The following is a 21,311-nucleotide window of genomic DNA, read 5'->3' as shown; positions in this document are numbered from 1 at the left end:
GATATTATATGTGGATGACATATTACTAATTGGAAATGATATAGAATTTCTGGATAGCATAAAGGGATACTTCAATAAGAGTTTTTCAATGAAAGACCTCGGTGAAGCTGCTTACATATTAGGCATTAAGATCTATAGAGATAGATCAAGACGCTTAATTGGACTTTCATAAAGCACATACCTTGACAAAGTTTTGAAGAAGTTCAAAATGGATCAAGCAAAGAATGGGTTCTTGCCTGTGTTACAAGGTGTGAAGTTGAGTAAGACTCAATGCCCGACCACTGCAGAAGATAGAGAGAAAATGAAAGATGTTCCCTATGCTTCAGCCATAGGCTCTATCATGTATGCAATGCTGTGTACCAGACCTGATGTGTGTGTGACGCCCCCGATTTGACCGTACACTAATCATACACGCAAATGTGTACGATCAAGATCAAGGACTTACTGGAAGATATCACAACACAACTCTAGACACAAATTAAAATAATACAAGCTTTATATTACAAGCCAGGGGCCTTGAAGGCTCGAATACAAGAACTCGATCAAAGATGAGTCAGCGGAAGCAACAATATCTGAGTACAGACATAAGTTAAACAAGTTGCCATAAGATGGCTAGCACAAACTGGGATACAGATCGAAAGAGGCGCAAGCCTCCTGCCTGGGATCCTCCTAACTACTCCTGGTTGTCATCAGCGGGCAGCACGTAGTAGTAGGCACCTCCGGTGTAGTAGGAGTCGTTGTCGAAGGTGGCGTCTGGCTCCTGGGCTCCAACATCTGGTTGCGACAACCAGGTAGAAGGGATAGGGGGAAAAGAGGGAGAAAGCAACCGTGAGTACTCATCCAAAGTACTCGCAAGCAAGGAGCTACACTACATATGTATGCATTGGTATCAACTGGAATAAGGCTATTATATGTGGACTGAACTGCAGAAAGCCGGGATAAGGGGGGATAGCTAGTCCTTTCGAAGACTACGCTTCTGGCAGCCTCATCTTGCAGCATGTAGAAGAGAGTAGACTGAAGACCTCCAAGTAGCATCGTATAGCATAATCCTAACCGATGATCCTCCCCTCGTCGCCCTGTGAGAGAGCGATCACCGGTTGTATCTGGCACTTGGAAGGGTGTGTTTTATTAAGTATCCGGTTCTAGTTGTCATAATGTCAAGGTACAACTCCAAGTCGTCCTGTTACCGAAGATCACGGCTATTCAAATAGATTAACTTCCCTGCAGGGGCGCACCACATAACCCAACACGCTCGATCCCATTTGGCCGGACACACTTTCCTGGGTCATGCCCGGCCTCGGAAGATCAACACGTCGCAGCCCTACCTAGGCACAACAGAGAGGTCAGCACGCCGGTCTAAATCCTATGGCGCAGGGGTCTGGGCCCATCGCCCATTGCACACCTGCACGTTGCGTACGCGGCCGAAAGCAGAACTAGCCCCCTTAATACAAGAGCAGGCTTACGGTCCAATCCGGCGCGCGCCACTCAGTCGCTGACATCACGAAGGCTTCGGCTGATACCACGACGTCGAGTGCCCATAACTGTCCCCGCGTAGATGGTTAGTGCATATAGGCCAGTAGCCAGACTCAGATCAAATACCAAGATCTCGTTAAGCGTGTTAAGTATCCGCGAACGCCGACCAGGGCCAGGCCCACCTCTCTCCTAGGTGGTCTCAACCTGCCCTGTCGCTCTGCCTCAAAGTAACAATCGGGGGCCGTCGAGAACCTAGGCCCACCTCTACCGGGATGGAGCCACCTGCCCCTTCAGCCCCCATCTCCGAACAGCATCACAAGTAATGTAATAGTATAAAGTGTATAATATATGCCCATGATCACTTCCCGAAGTGATCACAGCCCAGTAGTATAGCATGGCAGACGGACAAGAGTGTAGGGCCACTGATGGAACACTAGCATCCTATACTAAGCAGTAGGATAGCAGGTAATGGTGACCACAGTAGTAGCAAGGACAGGCTATGCATCAAGATAGGAATATCGGAAAGTAGTAACATGCTACACTACACTAATGCAAGCAGTATAGAGAAGAGTAGGCGATATCTGGTGATCAAAGGGGGGGGCTTGCCTGGTTGCTCTGGCAAGAAGGACGTGTCGTCAACACCGTAGTCGAACTAGGGGTCGCCGGCAGTCCCGGGGTCTACCGGAAAGAAGTAACGGAGGGGAAACACAATAAATAACAGAGCAATCAAAGTATCACAAAGCATAACATGGCAATACGCGGTGCTAGAGGTGACCCAACGCAGTACTAGGTGATACCGGGAAAGGGGGAAACAACCGGGAAAGAATCCCCGGTGTTTCGCGCTTCCGGGCAGACGAACCGGAGGGGGAAAGTTGCGTGTTCGCTATGCTAGGGATGCGTGGAGGATGAACGGGCTGCATATCCGAATTCGTCTTGTCGTTCTGAGCAACTTTCATGTACAAAGTTTTTTCATCCGAGTTACGGATTAAAAGATATGATTTTCTAAAGATTTAAATCATTTTCTGATTTTAATTATATATTTAATTCCAACATTATCCAAAACAGTGTGTGATGACGTAGGCATGACATCAGAGTGATGTCAGCAGTCAACTGTGCAGTTGACTGGGTCAACTATGTGTGGGTCCCGCATGTCATTGATTGATTAGGCTAATCAGGGGTTAATTAAGTTAACTAGTAATTAGGTTAATCTAATCAAGATTAATTAATTTAATTTAATTAATTCTTTAATTAATTAATTAATTAATTAATTAATTAATTATTATTATTATTATTATTATTATTTTTATTATTTTTTTTATTAAAACATTCTGGGCATGGGGCCCATCTGTCATAGGCCCCAGGGGCCGATGCGGGTTTGCAGGCGCTATAGGCGCAGGGGTGCCCGCACACCCGAGGCCACCAGAGGAGAAGAGCGCGGGCCACGGCAAAGGGCCGGAGCAGGGCGGCGCAGCAACGGGCGCCGGCGGGCGGGCAAGAACGGTGAGCGGCGAGGCGCAGCTCGGCGGAACGGCAAGGCTAGGCTGGGGCGGCGCGGCAGTGCGGGGGGCTGCGGGCATGGCTGCGGGCGGCAGGGAGGCGGGCGCCGCAGGGAGCAGCGGGCGCACGCCGGCAAGCGCAGGCATGCGGGGGCCGAGGCGCGGGGAAGGGGGGACGCGGCACCAGGCGTGGGGAGCGCGAGCACGCGCGCGAGCAGGGGCAGACGGGCACGGCGGCGCGGAAGCGAGATTAGACAGGGGGAGAAGGGGGGGCGGAGGCCGATGGCCTCACCAGCGTTGCAGGGGCACGGGGAGGTCCGGCGAGGCCGAGGATGAGGCGGCGTGTCCGGCGAGGGCGAGGGCGGCGACGCGGCTCCGGCGACGTGGTCCCAGGCGGCGGCGGCGGGATCGATCCAGTCGGCGGAGCGGTCGGCGCGAGGCGTGGCCGCGGATTCCGGCGGGCGTCGCGCGAGGGAGGGGAGGGGCGAGGAGTCAACGGGGGCGGGGGCGTGGTCGCCCCAATCCGATCTGGATCGGGGGAGTGGGGGGAGAGAGCGAGTGGGGGAGGGAGTGGGGGGGGGGGTGGGGGGACACTCTAGGTCAAGGGGGAGTGGGGGGTTAAGGGGGGCCGGGGTGGGCCGGTCTGGCGGTCCATCGGCCTGTCGGGCCGAGGCCCAGATGGGGGTTTCCTTCCGTCTCTTTTTTTGTTTTACCTTTTGTCTTTTCTTTTTATTTATCCTTTTCTGTTTTAGTTTAGTCACACTTTATTTTAGTTTTTTATAAAATATGACCATAGCTCCTAAAATAAGATTTCAGAACATCCCTCTACCATAAAAAGTTTGATGGTCAATTAAACTAGTTTAACATTTGTTTATTATTTAAAATCATTTGAATAATTGTTTTGCTATGGTTTTATTCACTTTAGAGTATTTAATCATTTCATAAAAGTGTGGTTCCTCCACCATAATTGATTATGATTTATTTGCTACAATTTGAACATTTTTGATTTGACTATTGGAAACTTTGAAGGTTTGACTTTAATTGAAATTTGAATTTGGCTCGGATCTGAACTAACACGAGATTAGCAACAGTAATCGTGGTGACATGGCATCATTACCAGAGGGTTACTGTAGCTTGATTAACCGGGCGTCACAGTGTGCCTTGCTATAAGTCTAGCAGGGAGGTACCAAAGTAATCCAGGAGTGGATCACTGGACAGCGGTCAAGAACATCCTGAAATACCTGAAAAGGACTAAGAATATGTTTCTCGTTTATGGAGGTGACAAAGAGCTCATCGTAAATGGTTACGTTGATGCAAGCTTTGACACTGATCCGGACGATTCTAAATCGCAAACCGGATACGTGTTTACATTAAACGGTGGAGCTGTCAGTTGGTGCAGTTCTAAACAAAGCGTCGTGGCGGGATCTACGTGTGAAGCGGAATACATAGTTGCTTCGGAAGCAGCAAATGAAGGAGTCTGGATGAAGGAGTTCATATCCGATCTAGGTGTCATACCTAGTGCATCGGGTCCAATGAAAATCTTTTATGACAATACTGGTGCAATTGCCTTGGCAAAGGAATCCAGATTTCACAAGAGAACCAAGCACATCAAGAGACGCTTCAATTCCATCCGGGATCTAGTCCAGGTGGGAGACATAGAGATTTGCAAGATACATACGGATCTGAATGTAGCAGACCCGTTGACTAAGCCTCTTCCACGAGCAAAACATGATCAGCACCAAGGCTCCATGGGTGTTAGAATCATTACTGTGTAATCTAGATTATTGACTCTAGTGCAAGTGGGAGACTGAAGGAAATATGCCCTAGAGGCAATAATAAAGTTATTATTTATTTCCTTATATCATGATAAATGTTTATTATTCATGCTAGAATTGTATTAACCGGAAACATAATACATGTGTGAATACATAGACAAACAGAGTGTCACTGGTATGCCTCTACTTGACTAGCTCGTTAATCAAAGATGGTTATGTTTCCTAACCATGGACAAAGAGTTGTTATTTGATTAACGGGATCACATCATTAGGTGAATGATCTGATTGACATGACCCATTCCATTAGCTTAGCACCCGATCGTTTAGTATGTTGCTATTGCTTTCTTCATGACTTATACATGTTCCTATGACTATGAGATTATGCAACTCCCGTTTGCCGGAGGAACACTTTGTGTGCTACCAAACGTCACAACGTAACTGGGTGATTATAAAGGTGCTCTACAGGTGTCTCCAAAGGTACATGTTGGGTTGGCGTATTTCGAGATTAGGATTTGTCACTCCGATTGTCGGAGAGGTATCTCTGGGCCCTCTCGGTAATGCACATCACATAAGCCTTGCAAGCATTGCAACTAATGAGTTAGTTGTGAGATGATGTATTATGGAACGAGTAAAGAGACTTGCCGGTAACGAGATTGAACTAGGTATTGAGATACCGACGATTGAATCTCGGGCAAGTAACATACCGATGACAAAGGGAACAGCGTATGTTGTTATGCGGTCTGACCCATAAAGATCTTCGTAGAATATGTAGGAACCAATATGAGCATCCAGGTTCCGCTATTGGTTATTGACCGGAGACGTGTCTCGGTCATGTCTACATTGTTCTCGAACCGTAGGGTCCGCACGCTTAACGTTACGATGACGGTTTCATTATGAGTTTATGTATTTTGATGTACCGAAGGTTGTTCGGAGTCCCGGATGTGATCATGGACATGACGAGGAGTCTCTAAATGGTCGAGACATAAAGATTGATATATTGAAAGCCAATATTTGGATATCGGAATCGTTCCGGGTGAAATCGGGATTTTACCGGAGTACCGGGGGGTTACCGGAACCCCCCCAGGGGTTATTGGGCCTACATGAGCCCTAAGGGCGAAGAGGAAAGGAGGCAAGAGGTGGCCGCGCGCCCCTCCCCTCCCTAGTCCGAATAGGACAAGGAGAGGGGGGCGGCGCCCCCCCTTTCCTTTCCCTCTTCCTCCTCTTTCCCACTTCTCCTTCTCCAACTAGGAAAGAAGGGAGTCCTACTCCCGGTGGGAGTAGGACTCCCCCTTGGCGCGCCCTCCTTAGCCGGCCGCCCCCTCCCCTTGGCTCCTTTATATACGGGGGCAGGGGGCACCTCCTCCACCATATTCCACCTCGGTCATATTGTAGCGGTGCTTAGGCGAAGCCCTGCGACGGTTGAACATCAAGATCGTCACCACGCCGTCGTGCTGACGGAACTCCTCCCCGAAGCTTTGCTGGATCGGAGCCCGGGGAGCGTCATCGAGCTGAACGTGTGCCAAGAACTCGGAGGTGCCGGAGTAACGATGCTTGGATCGGTTGGACCGGGAAGACGTACGACTACTTCCTCTACGTTGCGTCAACGCTTCCGCTTCGGTCTACGAGGGTACGTAGACAACACTCTCCCCTCTCGTTGCTATGCATCACCATGATCTTGCGTGTGCGTAGATTTTTTTTTGAAATTACTACGTTCCCCAACATCAACAATGCATAGTAGCGACGGTGCACTAGCCTCCACAAGACCGCGGAGCTCACGAACTGTCGCAGGGCTGCCAATTCCTCGACAGTTCCAACACATGGTCCTCATTGGGCTCGGTGGTCCTCCTCACTGGAGGCCGCCTGAGATGTGAGCTCCATTCCGTCCACAACCATACCTTCATCTTGCTTCCTCTGCTTCACCACCTGAACCTTCTCTGGCGTTGACGCCGGATCGTTGGCGCCTGAAGAGGTAGCGCCCTCAATGCGTAGGACCAACCCTGCCACTTTGCCAGCTAAATTTGGGACCGGATGGCCCCTAATATTTACACTTCCATCTGCCGCTACCAGCCATTTACGGGCTCCGTTCTCACCCCCCTCTTCACCGATCTGGCCCCTAGCATCAGACTCCATGCCATCCCTCTTCGTTCGCTGTGCATCAGCAGCAAACGCCCCCTCGCTGTAATCACCTCTCCCTCTTCCACCCACCGGACCCCTTCCTCCTCTACCTCCTCCATCCCCTCTACCAGCATCCCTCCCTCTACCTTTGCCTCCTCCATCACCTCTACCTCGCCCCCTAAACCTTGAACTATTGGCCCCTCCGGCTCCCAAAGCAACCACTCCCCCCATTCAAAAGTATTCGGGTCATGCACCCTGTCACCACACTCATGAGCTAGGTGGCCCATTCTTCCACATGCAAAACAGAAATCTGGCAGCTTCTCATAGTAGACACCGTACCTCTTATACTCCTTCAAGGTTATCGGTACAAAACGGACCAGCATGATGTTGACATCCACATAAACCCTGACACGGAGGGTACTAGCTGGGTTGATTCTTCCCTCATTCATGATCACAGTGAACGGTGGATCACCCACCTTGGCAGCAACTTTCTCCGCCAGCTCTCTCTTCCTCGTAAGGCCGTCAGGCAGTCCCTTCACTCTAGCCCAAACCGGGATCTTGTTTAGTCTATATCCCTTGACATCTGAAAACCCGTCGTATTCTTGGAGCACCACCAGAGCCCTCCTAAACAGCCATGGCCCTCCATCCATAATCTTCCTCCAATCTCCCAAGCAATGACATTGAACTAAAAATAAGTTAGGGCCTTTGACATTGAAGGTAACCCCACTGTGCCGCCACCCAAGCATTACGCATCTGTGACATAAGTGCAGCATGACTAAAAGGTTCCGTGGTGTGTACACGAAAGAGAGCCAGCCAGTGCACATCCTTTATGAGTTCATCCACTTCCTCCGAGAAATCAAGCTCTTTCTCCTCCCTACAATGTAGTTTCATCCCCGCGAATTGGTCCTCCAGATCTGGTTCGAGGCCATGGTAATCGCCATACTCCTCCTCGTACCCCTCAGATTGATTCCGCACGTCCCGTGAGCTTTGATCCTGCCTCCCCTTCCTCCTAGCCTCTTCCTCACCCCCTTCGCCAGCCCTGATCTGCTCGGCCGGTCCGCCGTCGCCATCGCTACTGCCTCCGCTATCGTTCCTTCCTTCCCTCCTTGCACCTGGATCGTTGGTTCCGCCATGCACGCGCGCACACACGACGGGAGAAGGTAGATCTCACCGACGGCCAGAGAAGACCGGCGGCCGGGGAGAATTTACGTGGACTCCGGCACGATCGCCAGAGGATAGGTGGAACCCTAGGTGAAACCCTAGGGGAACTAGTACCGTTCACGCCCGGTCATACTCATAACCGCATCAGGTCTCCAAGGTGAACACCCTCTGGCCAATGAAACAATGTAGGCAAGGGAAGTCGGCAAAACGGATCCGTAACTTCGGGAAAATGATTGGCTCTGAGGACTGGGCTCGGGGGTCCCGGCCCCGAACCCGTTGGCTGTCGACGGATTGCTCGAGCTGCTCACGCGGCGAGAGCGGGTCGCCGCGTGCCGGTGGGGGGACGGACCGGGAATCGCCCCTTCGGGGGTTTTCCCCGAGCATGGAACAGTCGACTCAAAACTGGTGGACAAGGGGAATCCAACTGTTTAATTAAAACAAAGCATTGCGATGGTCCTTGCGGATGCTGATACAATGTGATTTCTGCCCAGTGCTTTGAATGTGAAAGTGAAGAAATTCAACCAAGGAAGAGGGTTTGGGTTTGGGTTTGTGGACCGGCGAGGTTGAAATTATCCTATGCTACAGGCCAGATCCGGGCCTTTTGTCATGCCCCCTGCCGCTCACCAAACGCAGTCAAGAACTTCGGGCCCACGGTCCTTCGAGTCATGCGTAGGAGTAAAGACGAAGCATAAAAAAAAGGGTAAAAGAAGGGTAAGGTCGCTGTACTGCTCGTACTGCTCCCCCATTCAGGAGAAGCAGAGGAGAGCCATCCGAGAGCGACGGAGCTGCTTCTTCGCAATGGCGGCGAGATCTCTGCTCCACTGAGCAAGCCACCGGCCTCCGTACAGGCGTGCGTCTGCCAGGTGAGCTCGCTCGCTTGCTCTTCCAACGGATTCGTTGGAGCCTGGATCTCCTAAAGGAAAATGCATAATTCATGACAAGGTTTTGGTAATCGGAGTCAGTTGGGCAGAAAGCTCGGTGGCAGGCGCGGCGGACCGGCAATTGCCCTCCCAACAGGAGATGGCGCACGTTTCGTTCAAATCCAAGGAGGTGGACAGCGTGCCCCGGTGGTCGGAATACCTGACCGCCGAGGAGTCTTCTCCCTCGGCGTCAGCAAGCTGGAGGACCATGGGCGTTGACGGGCCTCAGCCCTCATCGAGTGGCCAGAGGCACCTTCAGATGGAGCCAGTGGTTCAGCTCTCCAAGGTCGCGGAAGGGCTGCTGGCCAAGATGTACAGGCTCAACAGCATCCTGGACTACCCAGATCCAAACACGCACACATTCTCGGAGGCATTTTGGAAAGCTGGTGTTATGCCGAATTTCCCGAAAATTTGCATCACCTTGTCCAAGAAATTTCCTGAGCATCCCAACAAGCTGCAGCTTGAAAAGGCAAGTGTCTCGACCACCCGGATGTACTCTCTCAACCTGGAATTTGCTCAATCTTATGGCACTATGCTTTTTCAGGTAGACAAGTTTGCTCTTGATGCTTTGAATGAAAACGCAGAAGGTTACATGCAAAACCTAGAGCAATGGATCATGGTATGCGCCAACTACCGAGATTAACAATTAATTGTATCAGCAGGGTAAACAAGTTTTGTTCTGTTCTGTTGACGTATCAATTTAGTGCTGCGGTCTGGTAGGATATATTTTGCTTTATATATATACTAGAAGAGTTGGGCGCGCTTTGCTGCGTCATTGATGTCATTGGGTTTTCATAATTTTTTTACTCCATTTATTTCAAAATATAAGGTGTATTAGTTTTTTTGAAATGTCAAGCCTCTTTAAGTTTAACCACATTTGTGTGGAAATATATCAATATCCATAATATCAAATCAGATTTTTAGATTCATCATGAAATGAATTTTCATATTTCATTTACTTAGTACTATTGTGGATGTTGAGTGGCGCTGAGTGTTGGCCGACTAAAAGGTGACATGTTCAACAGTTAGGTGTGGCGGAGATGCGTATGTTGAGATGGATGTGTGGCCACACGAGGAAGGATCGAGTCCGGAATGATGATATACGAGATAGAGTTGGGGTAGCACCAATTGAAGAGAAGCTTGTCCAACATCGTCTGAGATGGTTTGGGCATATTCAGCGCAGGCCTCCAGAAGCTCCGGTGCATAGTGGACGGCTAAAGCGTGCGGAGAATGTCAAGAGAGGGCGGGGTAGACCGAATTTGACATGGGAGGAGTCCGTTAAGAGAGACCTGAAGGATTGGAGTATCACCAAAGAGCTAGCTATGGACAGGGGTGCGTGGAAGCTTGCTATCCATGTGCCAGAGCCATGAGTTGGTTGCGAGATCTTATGGGTTTCACCTCTAGCCTACCCCAACTTGTTTGGGACTAAAGGCTTTGTTGTTGTTGTTGTAGTACTATTGTGGATGTTGATATTTTTGGCTCTGAACTTGGTCAAAGTTAAAAGAATTTGACTTTTCCATAAATGAATACTACCTCCGTCCTGTTTTATTGGTTCCCTTTGTATTTTGTGTAAAACTTTGACCGTACATTTAACTAACGAAATATGAATGCATGTGACCAAAAATTATATCCTTGGATTCATATTTGTACATAGGTTTCAATGATGCTATTTTTGGTGACATGCATTAACATTTTGTTAGTTAAATCTAAGTTCAAAATTTGGCACAAAATACGTAGGGGACCAATAAACCAGGACGGAAGTAGTACACCATATATTTTGAAACAGATGGAGTATTTGGTTTGGTTAGTGGGAAAGATGATGGAGTGTTTTTTTTTTATTCATATGATGTGGTGTTTCGATGGGCCTTTCCGTAGTGTGATTTTGTTTGTCTGCTAATCAACTTATATTTATGTGGAGAATTTTTCTGCGTCGATGACTGCATGTACTATATTGGTGCTACAGTGTCAAATGTTGGCGCTTCTTTTTTCTAATTGGTGAGGGTGCGCGGGATTGGTATGGTTTTATAGACCGGTTGCTTTTGATTGATTTGAAAATTGTTGACCCAGTCAAGATCATGAACCAAATTCAATATTGAATTTCTCATTTGAATAAGAGAGGCCCAAAATTATAGAGCATTCTCAATTAAAAGAATTGAGTGAGAGATTGTTGACTCGGTCAAAATCAGTGACCCAATTTCAAATTGGTGACCTCAATTTAATGAGAGGCCTCCAATTCTAGGGAGCTTAGTGATATAGTAGATGACCTAAGGCTGCCCCGGCTTGTAAAACTGGAATTACATTGACATAGGGCTTTATAACTGTATTCTGCACTCCTGTAATCGGGCATCCTCGTTGGGACTTGTAAAAATGGAATTACATTGACATAGATCTATAGTTCCAACCTCCTTAAGTCCTTATTATTTTCCATTGTATTAGTCAGAGATGAGAACAATGCTCCACTAGAGTATTTTTTGGTACCATAATTATGTCGGTTGCCCCTAAATCTCCTTGACCTTCAATCAATAACCATACAAATCATGGAGAAATTTTGAGTTACATTGATGATTTCCAAAAGTCTTCCAAAATACTGGTCAAACTTTGGTTGGTTCCGTAACTGGAATTATCATGACCAGTACAAGATCTCAGGAGATAGTTGTGGTGAACAGGCTGCTTTAGCTTCTAGCCTCACCGCCAGCTAGCCGCGGTAGATGCAGTGGTGTCTAGAATAGCATGCACATAGGAGAGGGGTGCTGGCGTAGGAGAGAAGCACGAGGTAGTAGACAGATGATAACCCTATTGCTTGCCTTTTCATTGATTACGATCCTCTCCTTATAAAGAAGTTGCAACTTGCAACCACAAGTTTCCTAACACAATTCAGGCTGCAAACGTAAGAGCCAAACTACTAGCTAATTAATGCCTGCAAAAGCTTGCTGCTGTCCTGGACGGACACGTCTCTTGTAGTGCGATCCAACTACAAGTTAGTATCAGCTTGAAAATGGTGCTATATTCTGTTAACTATTCTATTTCAGAATAATATGTCCAGAGGAAATTGATCTTTAGTACAATAATATACTACATTATATTGCATTTTTTACATTGAAAAAAAGACAGTGCTCACATGCAGTATACTTCTATTCTTATTTTCACATTTGACTAATTTTTTTCACACCACTAGCTGCTTCTTGATTTGTTGGAATTTCGTGAACAAGTTCTGCGACTAATTTTGGATCTAAGTAGTACGGTCATAACATTGCTGGTAAGGAAACACAGTCTTGGTCAAAGTAACTTCTTATCATCTCTGCATCTGTAAATAATGGCATTTGCACTATTTTTCGCAGCCCCATCAGAACTCTTTAATTCTTCATGCTTTTATGGATCTAATTTGCTCATTTGTGAGAGTCAACCTTTTCTCGGACAAGGTAATTATAACCTTAATCCCATCCTTGATTGAAATATGTAATGGCTCTGGATATTCTGTACCTGTTTCGTCTGCAGTAACAACTGCCTGGTGTTCTAATTCATAGATACCAAGAAAGATGATCCTCCAGGTTTACAACATCTTGCACGTCATGCTAAAGGGTGGACGTGATTGTGAGTTTTATCATCGGTAAGGTGGTAAGGGTGCTAGGTTGTACTAGTAAATACAAGTGCTCACCACCTTTCAAAGCCTTTTTGTATATGCCGTATTTGTTTCCTAATTGGCTTAAATCATTTGTTTGGTTCACGTGCTAATATTGTTGTACTACATACAGGATATATATAAACTTTATAATTGCTCAAATATTGTACCTGTGCATGATAATTGATTACTTCTGAAGTTAAAAACAACATGTTGGCAATGCAGTAATTTAATTCAAAATTTGAAAGCCAGAATGTACTAACTTCTCAGTCCTGAGTTGCTAACACTTCTGTAGTTTATCTGCAACTGTACACGTATGAATCTTTTTACGAATCATTAGCGGTGCTTGTTTTTCAATATATTAATCTTATGATGGTTAAGAACGCAACTTATGCACTTGCTAATTTTCTATTGAATTGGATCTCAGTGACATTTATTGTTGGGTCCGTTTCACCAAATCTGTCATGCTAACTGAGCAAAATTCCTTTTTAGTCACCTTTTCACTAATTTTGATTATTTTATTATACACAGATTGGTTCAGTTTGTAGATTCTTATGATCCACCTGTCAAGGGATTGCACGAGGATCTAAATTTTGTGAGCCCGCGTATTGGCGAGGTGATACCATCTGCTTGTACATTCCAATAATAATAACTAGGAAGTGAAGCTTCACGAGTTACTATAAAATGTTCACCATGCAAGTGTACTTCTTCTACCACTTTTTTCAATAAAGATTTCTTCTATCACTAAGGTTACAAGTCCATGATTGTGAAAGGCATTGCGGATACTGTTTTAGAGTGACAGTCAGGGTTGTTTTGATATATTATATGTCCTGTTTGGTTTCGTTCTTCCGTGATTTGTTCATGTTAGCCGTCATTCTTTCCGTCAATGTGCTCAGCATTTGATTTTATTTTTCTCTGCTATTGTACTTTTATTGCACATATGTGTTACTTTGTGTTGACTCTTACACGCTTTGACTAAATTATTTTGCTCCTCAGGTTCTAGAGGCTGTTGGCCCAATTATCTTTCTTTCAACTGATACAAAAAAGTTAAGAAATGAAGGATTCCTCAGTCCATTTCATCCGCGGTATCCTGACATCCTTACGAACTCTGCTCATCCCATGGTTAGTTGTTTCACTGACATTGACTAGAAATGAATACGTGCACTTTCCTTGTGTCCAAATACAATAAAAGAATAGGTATTTAAACTAGAGTCATAACATCATTCTGTTTCTTGCCAGAGGGCCCAAGATCTAGCTAATGTGACGTCATATCGTGAATGGGTTCTTCTTGGATATCTTGTTTGCCCTGATGAACTACTTCGGGTTACCAGTATAGATGTTGCGATGGTACATTCTATGCTCTTCTTCTGTTATTTGTTGTGTTTCTGAAATGTGCTGGACACATGCAAACTGAAAGTTGATATGACGTTTCATGGTTTATACTCATTCTTATTTGTCTAGAGAACTTTATCATGATACTACTTATGTTGTGTCTTAGCATCTTATAAATATTTTTTTTGTATTATTCAGGTTGTTCTTAAAGAGAACTTAGTACTCCCTCTGTTCAGAGATGAGGTGAATCAATGTTCATGTGATGGATACTGTTAGTTTTTGTTGTTTGATATAATAATTTAAGCTTTCGTTTGTTTCTGCAGTACATCTTACTTCACGAGAACTATCAACATTATGTCCTTCCAAAAGTTTTAGAATCAAAGAGAATGGCTAAATCTGGACGTACTAAACAAAAGGAAGCTGATATGGAATACAATATTGCAAAGCAGGTTGAGAAGATGTTAACGTATGTCGTTCTTCACAATTTCATGATCTCATCTCGTCTACTTGTACCTCTGCTCTGAGATAGCTTGAAACAGAAAGGGATTTGGCGTAATTTGAGGCATTTACCATCTCTCACAAGATGACATCCTCTTTGCATATTCCTGTTTGTTTCCGTTTGTCACAAGTCCATAGATCCTCTTTGCATAAGAGGCAAAATATTTTTGGTGGACTGTTTTGACCTTCCTCAGGGGATTATTTTCTCTTCCCAAGTAAAGATTTCCTCCCTCCTAGCATTTCCTTTTTCCTCACACCTATCTCTGTGTCGTGTCGACTTCCTGCAGGGAAGTGCACGAGCAAGCATTGGTGACATGTGATGCTATACATCATGAAAGGAGAATTCTTCTTAAGCAGGAAGTTGGAAGGATGGTATTGTTTTTCACAGATCAACCTAGCCTCCTGGCGCCCAATATTCAGGTTTGGTACCTTCTCTCTCTGTCGTAACACATAAGCTTGCAAAGGAAATATACCATATTTCTGATATTAACATTGAACGATATCTTGACGTTGTTTTTGATATTAGTCTATTCGAGTGTTAACACTTCCATGTCCTAGTGATTGAGAGAAGCCAAGAATTGTTCCTTAGGATGAAAGCCTATATGAATTAACTGGATTTATAAAGGGGCTATATAAAAATGAGCTAAATTCAGGCCAGTTGTCAGTGATAATCTCATGACCCCGAAATTCTTGCAGATGGTATTTTCTGCTCTTGCTTTGGCACAATGTGAGGTGGTTTGGTACTTCCAACACGTAGGGATTGCATCATCAAAATCTACTCGAGGGAGAACTGTTGACATTGTTAGTGATTTTACTTATTTTGTATTGGAGGCCTCAACCTTTGTTTCCTTCCTTTCTAACTTTGTCATAAAATCTTTCAGGATGCAACTGACCCAACCATTGGTTTCATATTAGATGGAATGGGCAAACTTTGTTGCCTGGTCCGTAAATATATAGCAGGTTCTGCCAGACCTGTTTCTGTTTGAGTCCCCTCCCCTCCCTTTTCAGTGTAACTTACATATAAGACAGTGATCCTTATCACACTCTTTACTTTGTTATCTTTGCAGCAATAAAAGGCTATGCGTTATCGTACTTATCATCTTCTGCTGGAAGAATACGGTTCTTACTTGGTACCCCAGGCATGGTTGCTCTTGATCTAGATGCTACACTGAAGGGCCTGTTCCAGCAAGTTCTCCATTGTCTGGAGAACATTCCAAAACCTCAGGGGGAGAATGTGCCTGCTATTACTTGTGACTTAACTGTGAGTGTTTCCGTGAGGTCATTTTGTTAATTATGCAGGTTGGCCACATGGGCTAACAGGGTAACACTATTAAAGTTTAACTTGTATAATTGATGGGCACACATACACAAACATGCAGGCACATATTTGCAGACACACAATTTTGTGTTCAGTTTTCTGTTACTAGTTTTTCCACACACCTGCAGTTCGAGTAAATAACCAACTTGATGCACAATCAGAAAGTTTCAGTGTCCTGACAATTTTTTTCCAGTTTTTATGTCTCTGCTTATGCTTCAATATTTTCTAGTGGGCATGAATTTAATGGAGTTCACTTCAACATACATGCCGACGGTATAGTTTTCTCCTAGAGTCCTGTTGTTGTGGTCTGCGCATAGAAAGTTCACATGCTTGTCTTTGAGTACATTTTTCTCATTTGCAGATAACTATTTCCCCCTTTTTTATCTGTTAATGGTCTTATCATTTTAATCATGTTTTCCTGGGTTGGTTGAGTACATCCTGATCATTGTATGTAAATAAATGGTGAAAATACACACCATTATCCACTGCTTGCTGTAAACCCTAAAAAGCAATAGAGACACAACTAAAACAGAGAGCGGTGCATAGGGGAGCGGCTAGGTGATTGGTGCACTTTTTCATAACTATTATATGGATCATTCAATAGATTAACAAGTGGAATATCAGTACTTGCAACTTTGACAAGGAAACCGGTGTAACTAACTGTATGCATACATATGCTAAATATTTCATAGAGTTTAATTATAGGATTTGTTAAACTTATTAATCCGACGGTGCAGGATTTGCGCAAGCACTGGCTATCCATTTTGATGATTGTCACATCTTCACGATCCTCGATAAATATAAGGCACTTGGAGAAGGCCACCATGTCTACTGGGAAGGAGGGCCTGGTCTCAGAAGGCAATGCTGCATACAGTTGGTCAAGGTGATCGAAAGTTGCCGTTTTGAATTGAATAATTCAATATCTTGACAAAGATGCTGCAATTTTTGTTAGCTAACTACTAATACTTACGGGAATGCCATAATTTTCCTGAATTATCTGAATCTCTTTCACTGCTACAAATAATTTAATAATCATGACAAGCTAGTGCTAATCCACATAATATGGTAATAGCTGTTTTTTCCTAACATCCATCCATCTTCGTGTTGCTCTGGTACTAATCTTTTGGTAGTAAATTCGCTAGTTCCTTCCACAAGAAATGCAGATGCTGAGATATAATTCTTCTGCAAAGCTGTATCTCACTAGAATGAACTTCTTTTACAGATGTGTGGACGAACTTGAGAGCCAACTTTCCAAACATGGAAGTCTTAAAAAACTGTACTTTTATCATCAGCATCTCACAACTGTAAGTGTATTTTGCTTACGTTTGCCATGCTATTATTATATTTGCAATTTTCTTTCCTTCCAAGTAGCTTTACTTTTTTGGCGATAACTAGTTGAATTTTGCTGGAATCTTGCAGGTCTTCAGAAACACAATGTTTGGTCCAGAAGGCCGTCCACAACACTGTTGTGCATGGCTCGGAGCAGCTTGCAGTTTTCCAGAATGTGCTTCTGCAATTATTCCTGAAGAGGTTTGTATTTTAACTCATTATGTTATTGTGCAGTATTATGATGCTTAATACAATGTGAAGATGCGCTTTTGCAAAATGGCCAGCTATGACGAATTGTGAAAGGATAAGGCCACCATCACAGTGGATCTTTGCTTCAACAGATGGGCCTTAATAGTGCCCTACTTGTTGATACAAAAGCGAGCAACTTACCTGTTCTGATACATAGACTTTAGATTGTCATGGACATCAATAATTCCATACACAGTTCTACTATGATTCTAATGTATGCTAAGATTCCTCCACTATATGTACCACACCTCTCTTGTCTGAAATATTGACTACTGAATATTATAACAGGTTAACAAAATTGGCAGAGATTCTATCTCATATGTTGAATCCCTTATTGAGTCTATCATGGGTGGATTGGAAGGTTTGATAAATATTCTTGATTCAGAAGGTGGATTTGGCTCACTGGAGATGCAGGTAGAGAATTTCTGAGCTCATATTGATAATTTCAGCTTTATGTAGGCTGCTTACTTAACACCCTCACTTCCAAACTCTTCAGCTTTCGCCGGAACAAGCAGCTCTACGATTGAATAATGTAACAAGAGTCAAAGCTGTTCCAGGGTTGTCAGCACCAGGGAATGAGAGCTATCCTGATAATAGTTCTTCAGTTAAGATGTCAGTCAGTTTGCTACTTCCTATCATTATTTGAATACTATGGGGTTTCCGTAACTTCAACTTTAATTGTCGATGTATGAAAACAGGCTGGAAGCTGCTATGCAAAGGCTGACAAGTCTATGTTCTGTGCTAAATGACATGGAGCCTATTTGTGTTCTCAACCATGTTTTTGTTCTCCGGGAGGTTTGTACAATTTATGCTTCTCTATTTTTGTTTATTTTGCTAACAGACAGTACACGCATCATTTATCACTTCTTCTTACACCAAAGATGTGCTTGAGTTGTCTCTTTTTATGGTTGAAACGAAGGAGATTTTGATGTGACAGTCTATCTTTACTTTACAGTAGCCTTTCTGTTGTTGTGAAGATACCTGTGATATTATTATTCTCCTGTAAAATAATAATCTTAAGATGAAAAAGAAACTGATCTCATAACACAAATACTATCTTGTTCTGTAAGGTCGTCTTAATGTTTGTCTTTGTTTCCAGAATAAAAAAAATATTGCTTCTGTTATTTATTTCTGACAGCAGATATGGAAGTGTCCTTGTTTGACTTACTTTTTTTACTTCACATTTCACAGTACATGAGAGACTGCATCATAGGAAATTTCAGGAGAAGGTTTCATAGCATGATTCGAACTGATAACTGCCTTCAGCGACCATCAATCATAGAATCTCTCCTAAGAAGACACCTAAGCATCATCCATCTGGCAGAGCAGCATATCAGTATGGACCTTACTGAAGGTATACGGGAAGTGCTCCTAGCAGAAAGTTTTACTGGGCTGTTCTCAAACCTGCAAGTATCTGAGAGACCAGTAGAGACAAATGGAGGAGGATCTGCCATAGAGATAATATGTAGTTGGTACATCGAGAACATAGTAAGAGATGCATCTCGCACCGGAGTTGTTTTTGATGCAACTCATAGTTGCTTCAGGAGCTCACAGCCCATTGGTGGTGGATATTTAGCGGAATCATTTACAGATAAAAGAGAACTCAAAGCACTTGTTCGTCTTTTTGGTGGTTATGGAATAGATAAAATGGATAAGATGCTAAGGGAACATACTTCTGCTCTGTTAAATTGTATCGATTCAGCACTGAGGTCCAATCGTGATGCATTAGAAGGCCTGGCCGGAAGTGTAAATTCTGGTGATAGGATTGAAAGAGATGCAAATCTAAGGCAGATAATTGATATTGAAGCGTTGGCCGACTTCTGTATCCAGGCAGGGCAGGCAATAACTTTCCGTCAGCTGTTGGTAGAAGCTGTCGGAGCAGTCCTCGAAGAGAAAGTACCTCTTATATATTCTCTACTCAAGGGGTTGACTATGCAGTTGCCAGATGAGGCGCCTGATAAAAACGAGATCATTAGATTGAGAAGGGTTGCAAGCAGTGTTGGTGTTGGTGACAAACATGACGCCGAGTGGGTGCATTCAATTCTGGCAGAATCTACTTCTGCTAGTGATAATTCTTGGATCCTACTTCCATATCTTTGTTCTGCATTTATGGTGTCCAATATGTGGAGCAGTGCTGTTTATGATGTCAATACAGGTGGTTTCAGTAACAATTTGCACTGCCTAGCAAGGTAAATAAAATTGATTCCTATTGGTTTCATATGATTCCAGCAGGGCTATTTTTTTTGCTGGAAACTAGAATATGTATATCCCTTCCATCGATAATATGATTAACATGTACAAGCCTAATTTCCTAAGGATTCTCGTAGGTTCATATTGGTTACATTTTACAATGTTCTTGCATAGTAGAGGCTATTAAGGTATGACTGCCCTCTTGTGTTTGCACAGGTGTGTTAGTGCTGTGGTTGGAGGAAGTGAATACACTAGGATGGCGAAGGAACAGCGAATAAATTCTCTTTCAAATGGGCATACAGATGAGCTTCAAGAGACTGAATTGCTGAGCCGTGCCTCAGCTGAATCAAATATTAAATCTGCTATGCAACTGTATGTGAAATTATCTGCTGGGATTGTCCTGGATTCATGGAATGACAGTAGCAGGTAATGTGCTTTATCTATCCTATTTGTCTCGAAGTCAATCCTAGGTAAAATGGATTTACATTAGACATCTAGTGCTCTTGTTTTGTGTCAATTGGTGCGCACGTCATTTGGTTGGCTAGGATTGTCATACAAGTACTGGTGCTGGAATCCGGTCGAATTCTAGTCATGTTTGACGGTTTACTAGATGTAGCACCTATACTAGGTGTAAAGCCAGACACTCGCATATCGTTCGGTGCTGCTGGTATACTGCCCAACATGATGGTGATACACTTTTTTTAATGCATGTTCTAATCCTAAGTAGAATCATTTATGCAAAAACTAACCAGATCACTGCTATCTGATACGTTAAATACCATCTAGGTAGGTGAGGTTTTTTGCTTCCAGTTGCTTTGGAGGGCAGGAGGTTCTTAATTTCCTGGTTTCAAATGCTATCTATTGACTATGACAAACAAGATTTTCGGTGTGCTAATGGTTTGGTAGTTTGTGTTGGTTACAATGTACTTAGTGCTTACAGCCGATCCTTGCCGACTTTTGATGGTTTTATATGATCTTAATGCAGACCACACATCGTTCCAAAGCTAATATTCCTTGATCAACTCTGTGAGTTGTCCCCCTACCTCCCAAGGAGCACCTTAGAAGCTCACATACCTTACACCATCCTGCGTTCGATCTATCACCAGCTGTACGGAGCTTCACAAATGGGTTCAGAACCAACGGAGCCATCCCCAAGGCAGTCGCCTCTGATTTCTCTGGCGCACGCTTCCCCATCAATGAGGCCGAACCGATCGGACACAACACCCAGGTCGCACACTTACGAGTCGGGCTACCACAGCTCATCTGGCTCCCAGCACGACGACGGCTATGAAGTGGACCGAAGAACCGGAGAGAGGCAGCTACGAAGTATGAGGCGTTCTGGGCCACTCGACTACGGTGCGAGCAGGAAAGCGAAGTTCGTCGAGGGTTCAAGCTCTGGAAGCCATGGTGCCGGCTCACTACAAAGGTTTGCTGTGTCAAGATCTGGCCCTCTGTCCTACAAATAGCCCTTCATTTTTTCACTGCAGGACCATTCTGTGTGCTTGCCTTCACAAAAGTGCAAGCGCTGTATCTAGTACTGAGCCGATGGAATCTTGCTAGAGCAGATGCCCATTCTTTTGTAGTTGTTTTTAATTGCTTGACATCAGAGGGAGATGTATGTACATGTACCTAGTGCTGTTGTAACCCATGTAATCGTGTGTGTAATATTTGTTGGTACTCAGGCTTGACTGTCAGCAGAAAACTGATGTGAGCCGACTTGCGTGTGAAAAAATGTCCTAGTATATGTTTACTGTAAAGTTGCTGTTTTGCTAATTTTCTGTCAATTGTTTTAAATTATGTAATAATATGGGCATTTTGCGGTCTTCTAAAAACTAC

At 44.4% G+C, this 21,311-nt stretch overlaps 1 protein-coding gene across 1 annotated transcript; it reads left to right on the top strand.

The window, feature by feature from the left end:
- Nucleotides 1-8,688: 8,688 nt before the first annotated feature.
- GRL (transcription activator) lies at nt 8,689-21,248 on the top strand. The gene is made up of 24 exons (XM_048685370.2): nt 8,689-8,883; nt 8,983-9,409; nt 9,485-9,559; nt 12,116-12,196; nt 12,279-12,359; nt 12,465-12,547; nt 13,091-13,175; nt 13,556-13,681; nt 13,799-13,906; nt 14,090-14,134; nt 14,215-14,357; nt 14,677-14,809; nt 15,086-15,190; nt 15,271-15,349; nt 15,457-15,650; nt 16,445-16,590; nt 16,930-17,011; nt 17,127-17,237; nt 17,574-17,699; nt 17,782-17,897; nt 17,984-18,080; nt 18,477-19,474; nt 19,692-19,901; nt 20,461-21,248. The coding sequence occupies exons 2-24, from the start codon at nt 9,041-9,043 to the stop codon at nt 20,939-20,941; spliced, it is 4,074 nt and encodes a 1,357-aa protein (XP_048541327.2). The 5' UTR covers nt 8,689-8,883; nt 8,983-9,040; the 3' UTR covers nt 20,942-21,248.
- Nucleotides 21,249-21,311: the final 63 nt, after the last annotated feature.

The sequence above is a fragment of the Triticum urartu genome, chromosome 7A, assembly GCF_056163025.1.
Source record: "Triticum urartu cultivar PI428250 chromosome 7A, HENAU_Tu73, whole genome shotgun sequence".
NCBI classification, from domain to species: domain Eukaryota; kingdom Viridiplantae; phylum Streptophyta; class Magnoliopsida; order Poales; family Poaceae; genus Triticum; species Triticum urartu.
This window is presented reverse-complemented; position numbering and strand designations above follow the sequence as displayed.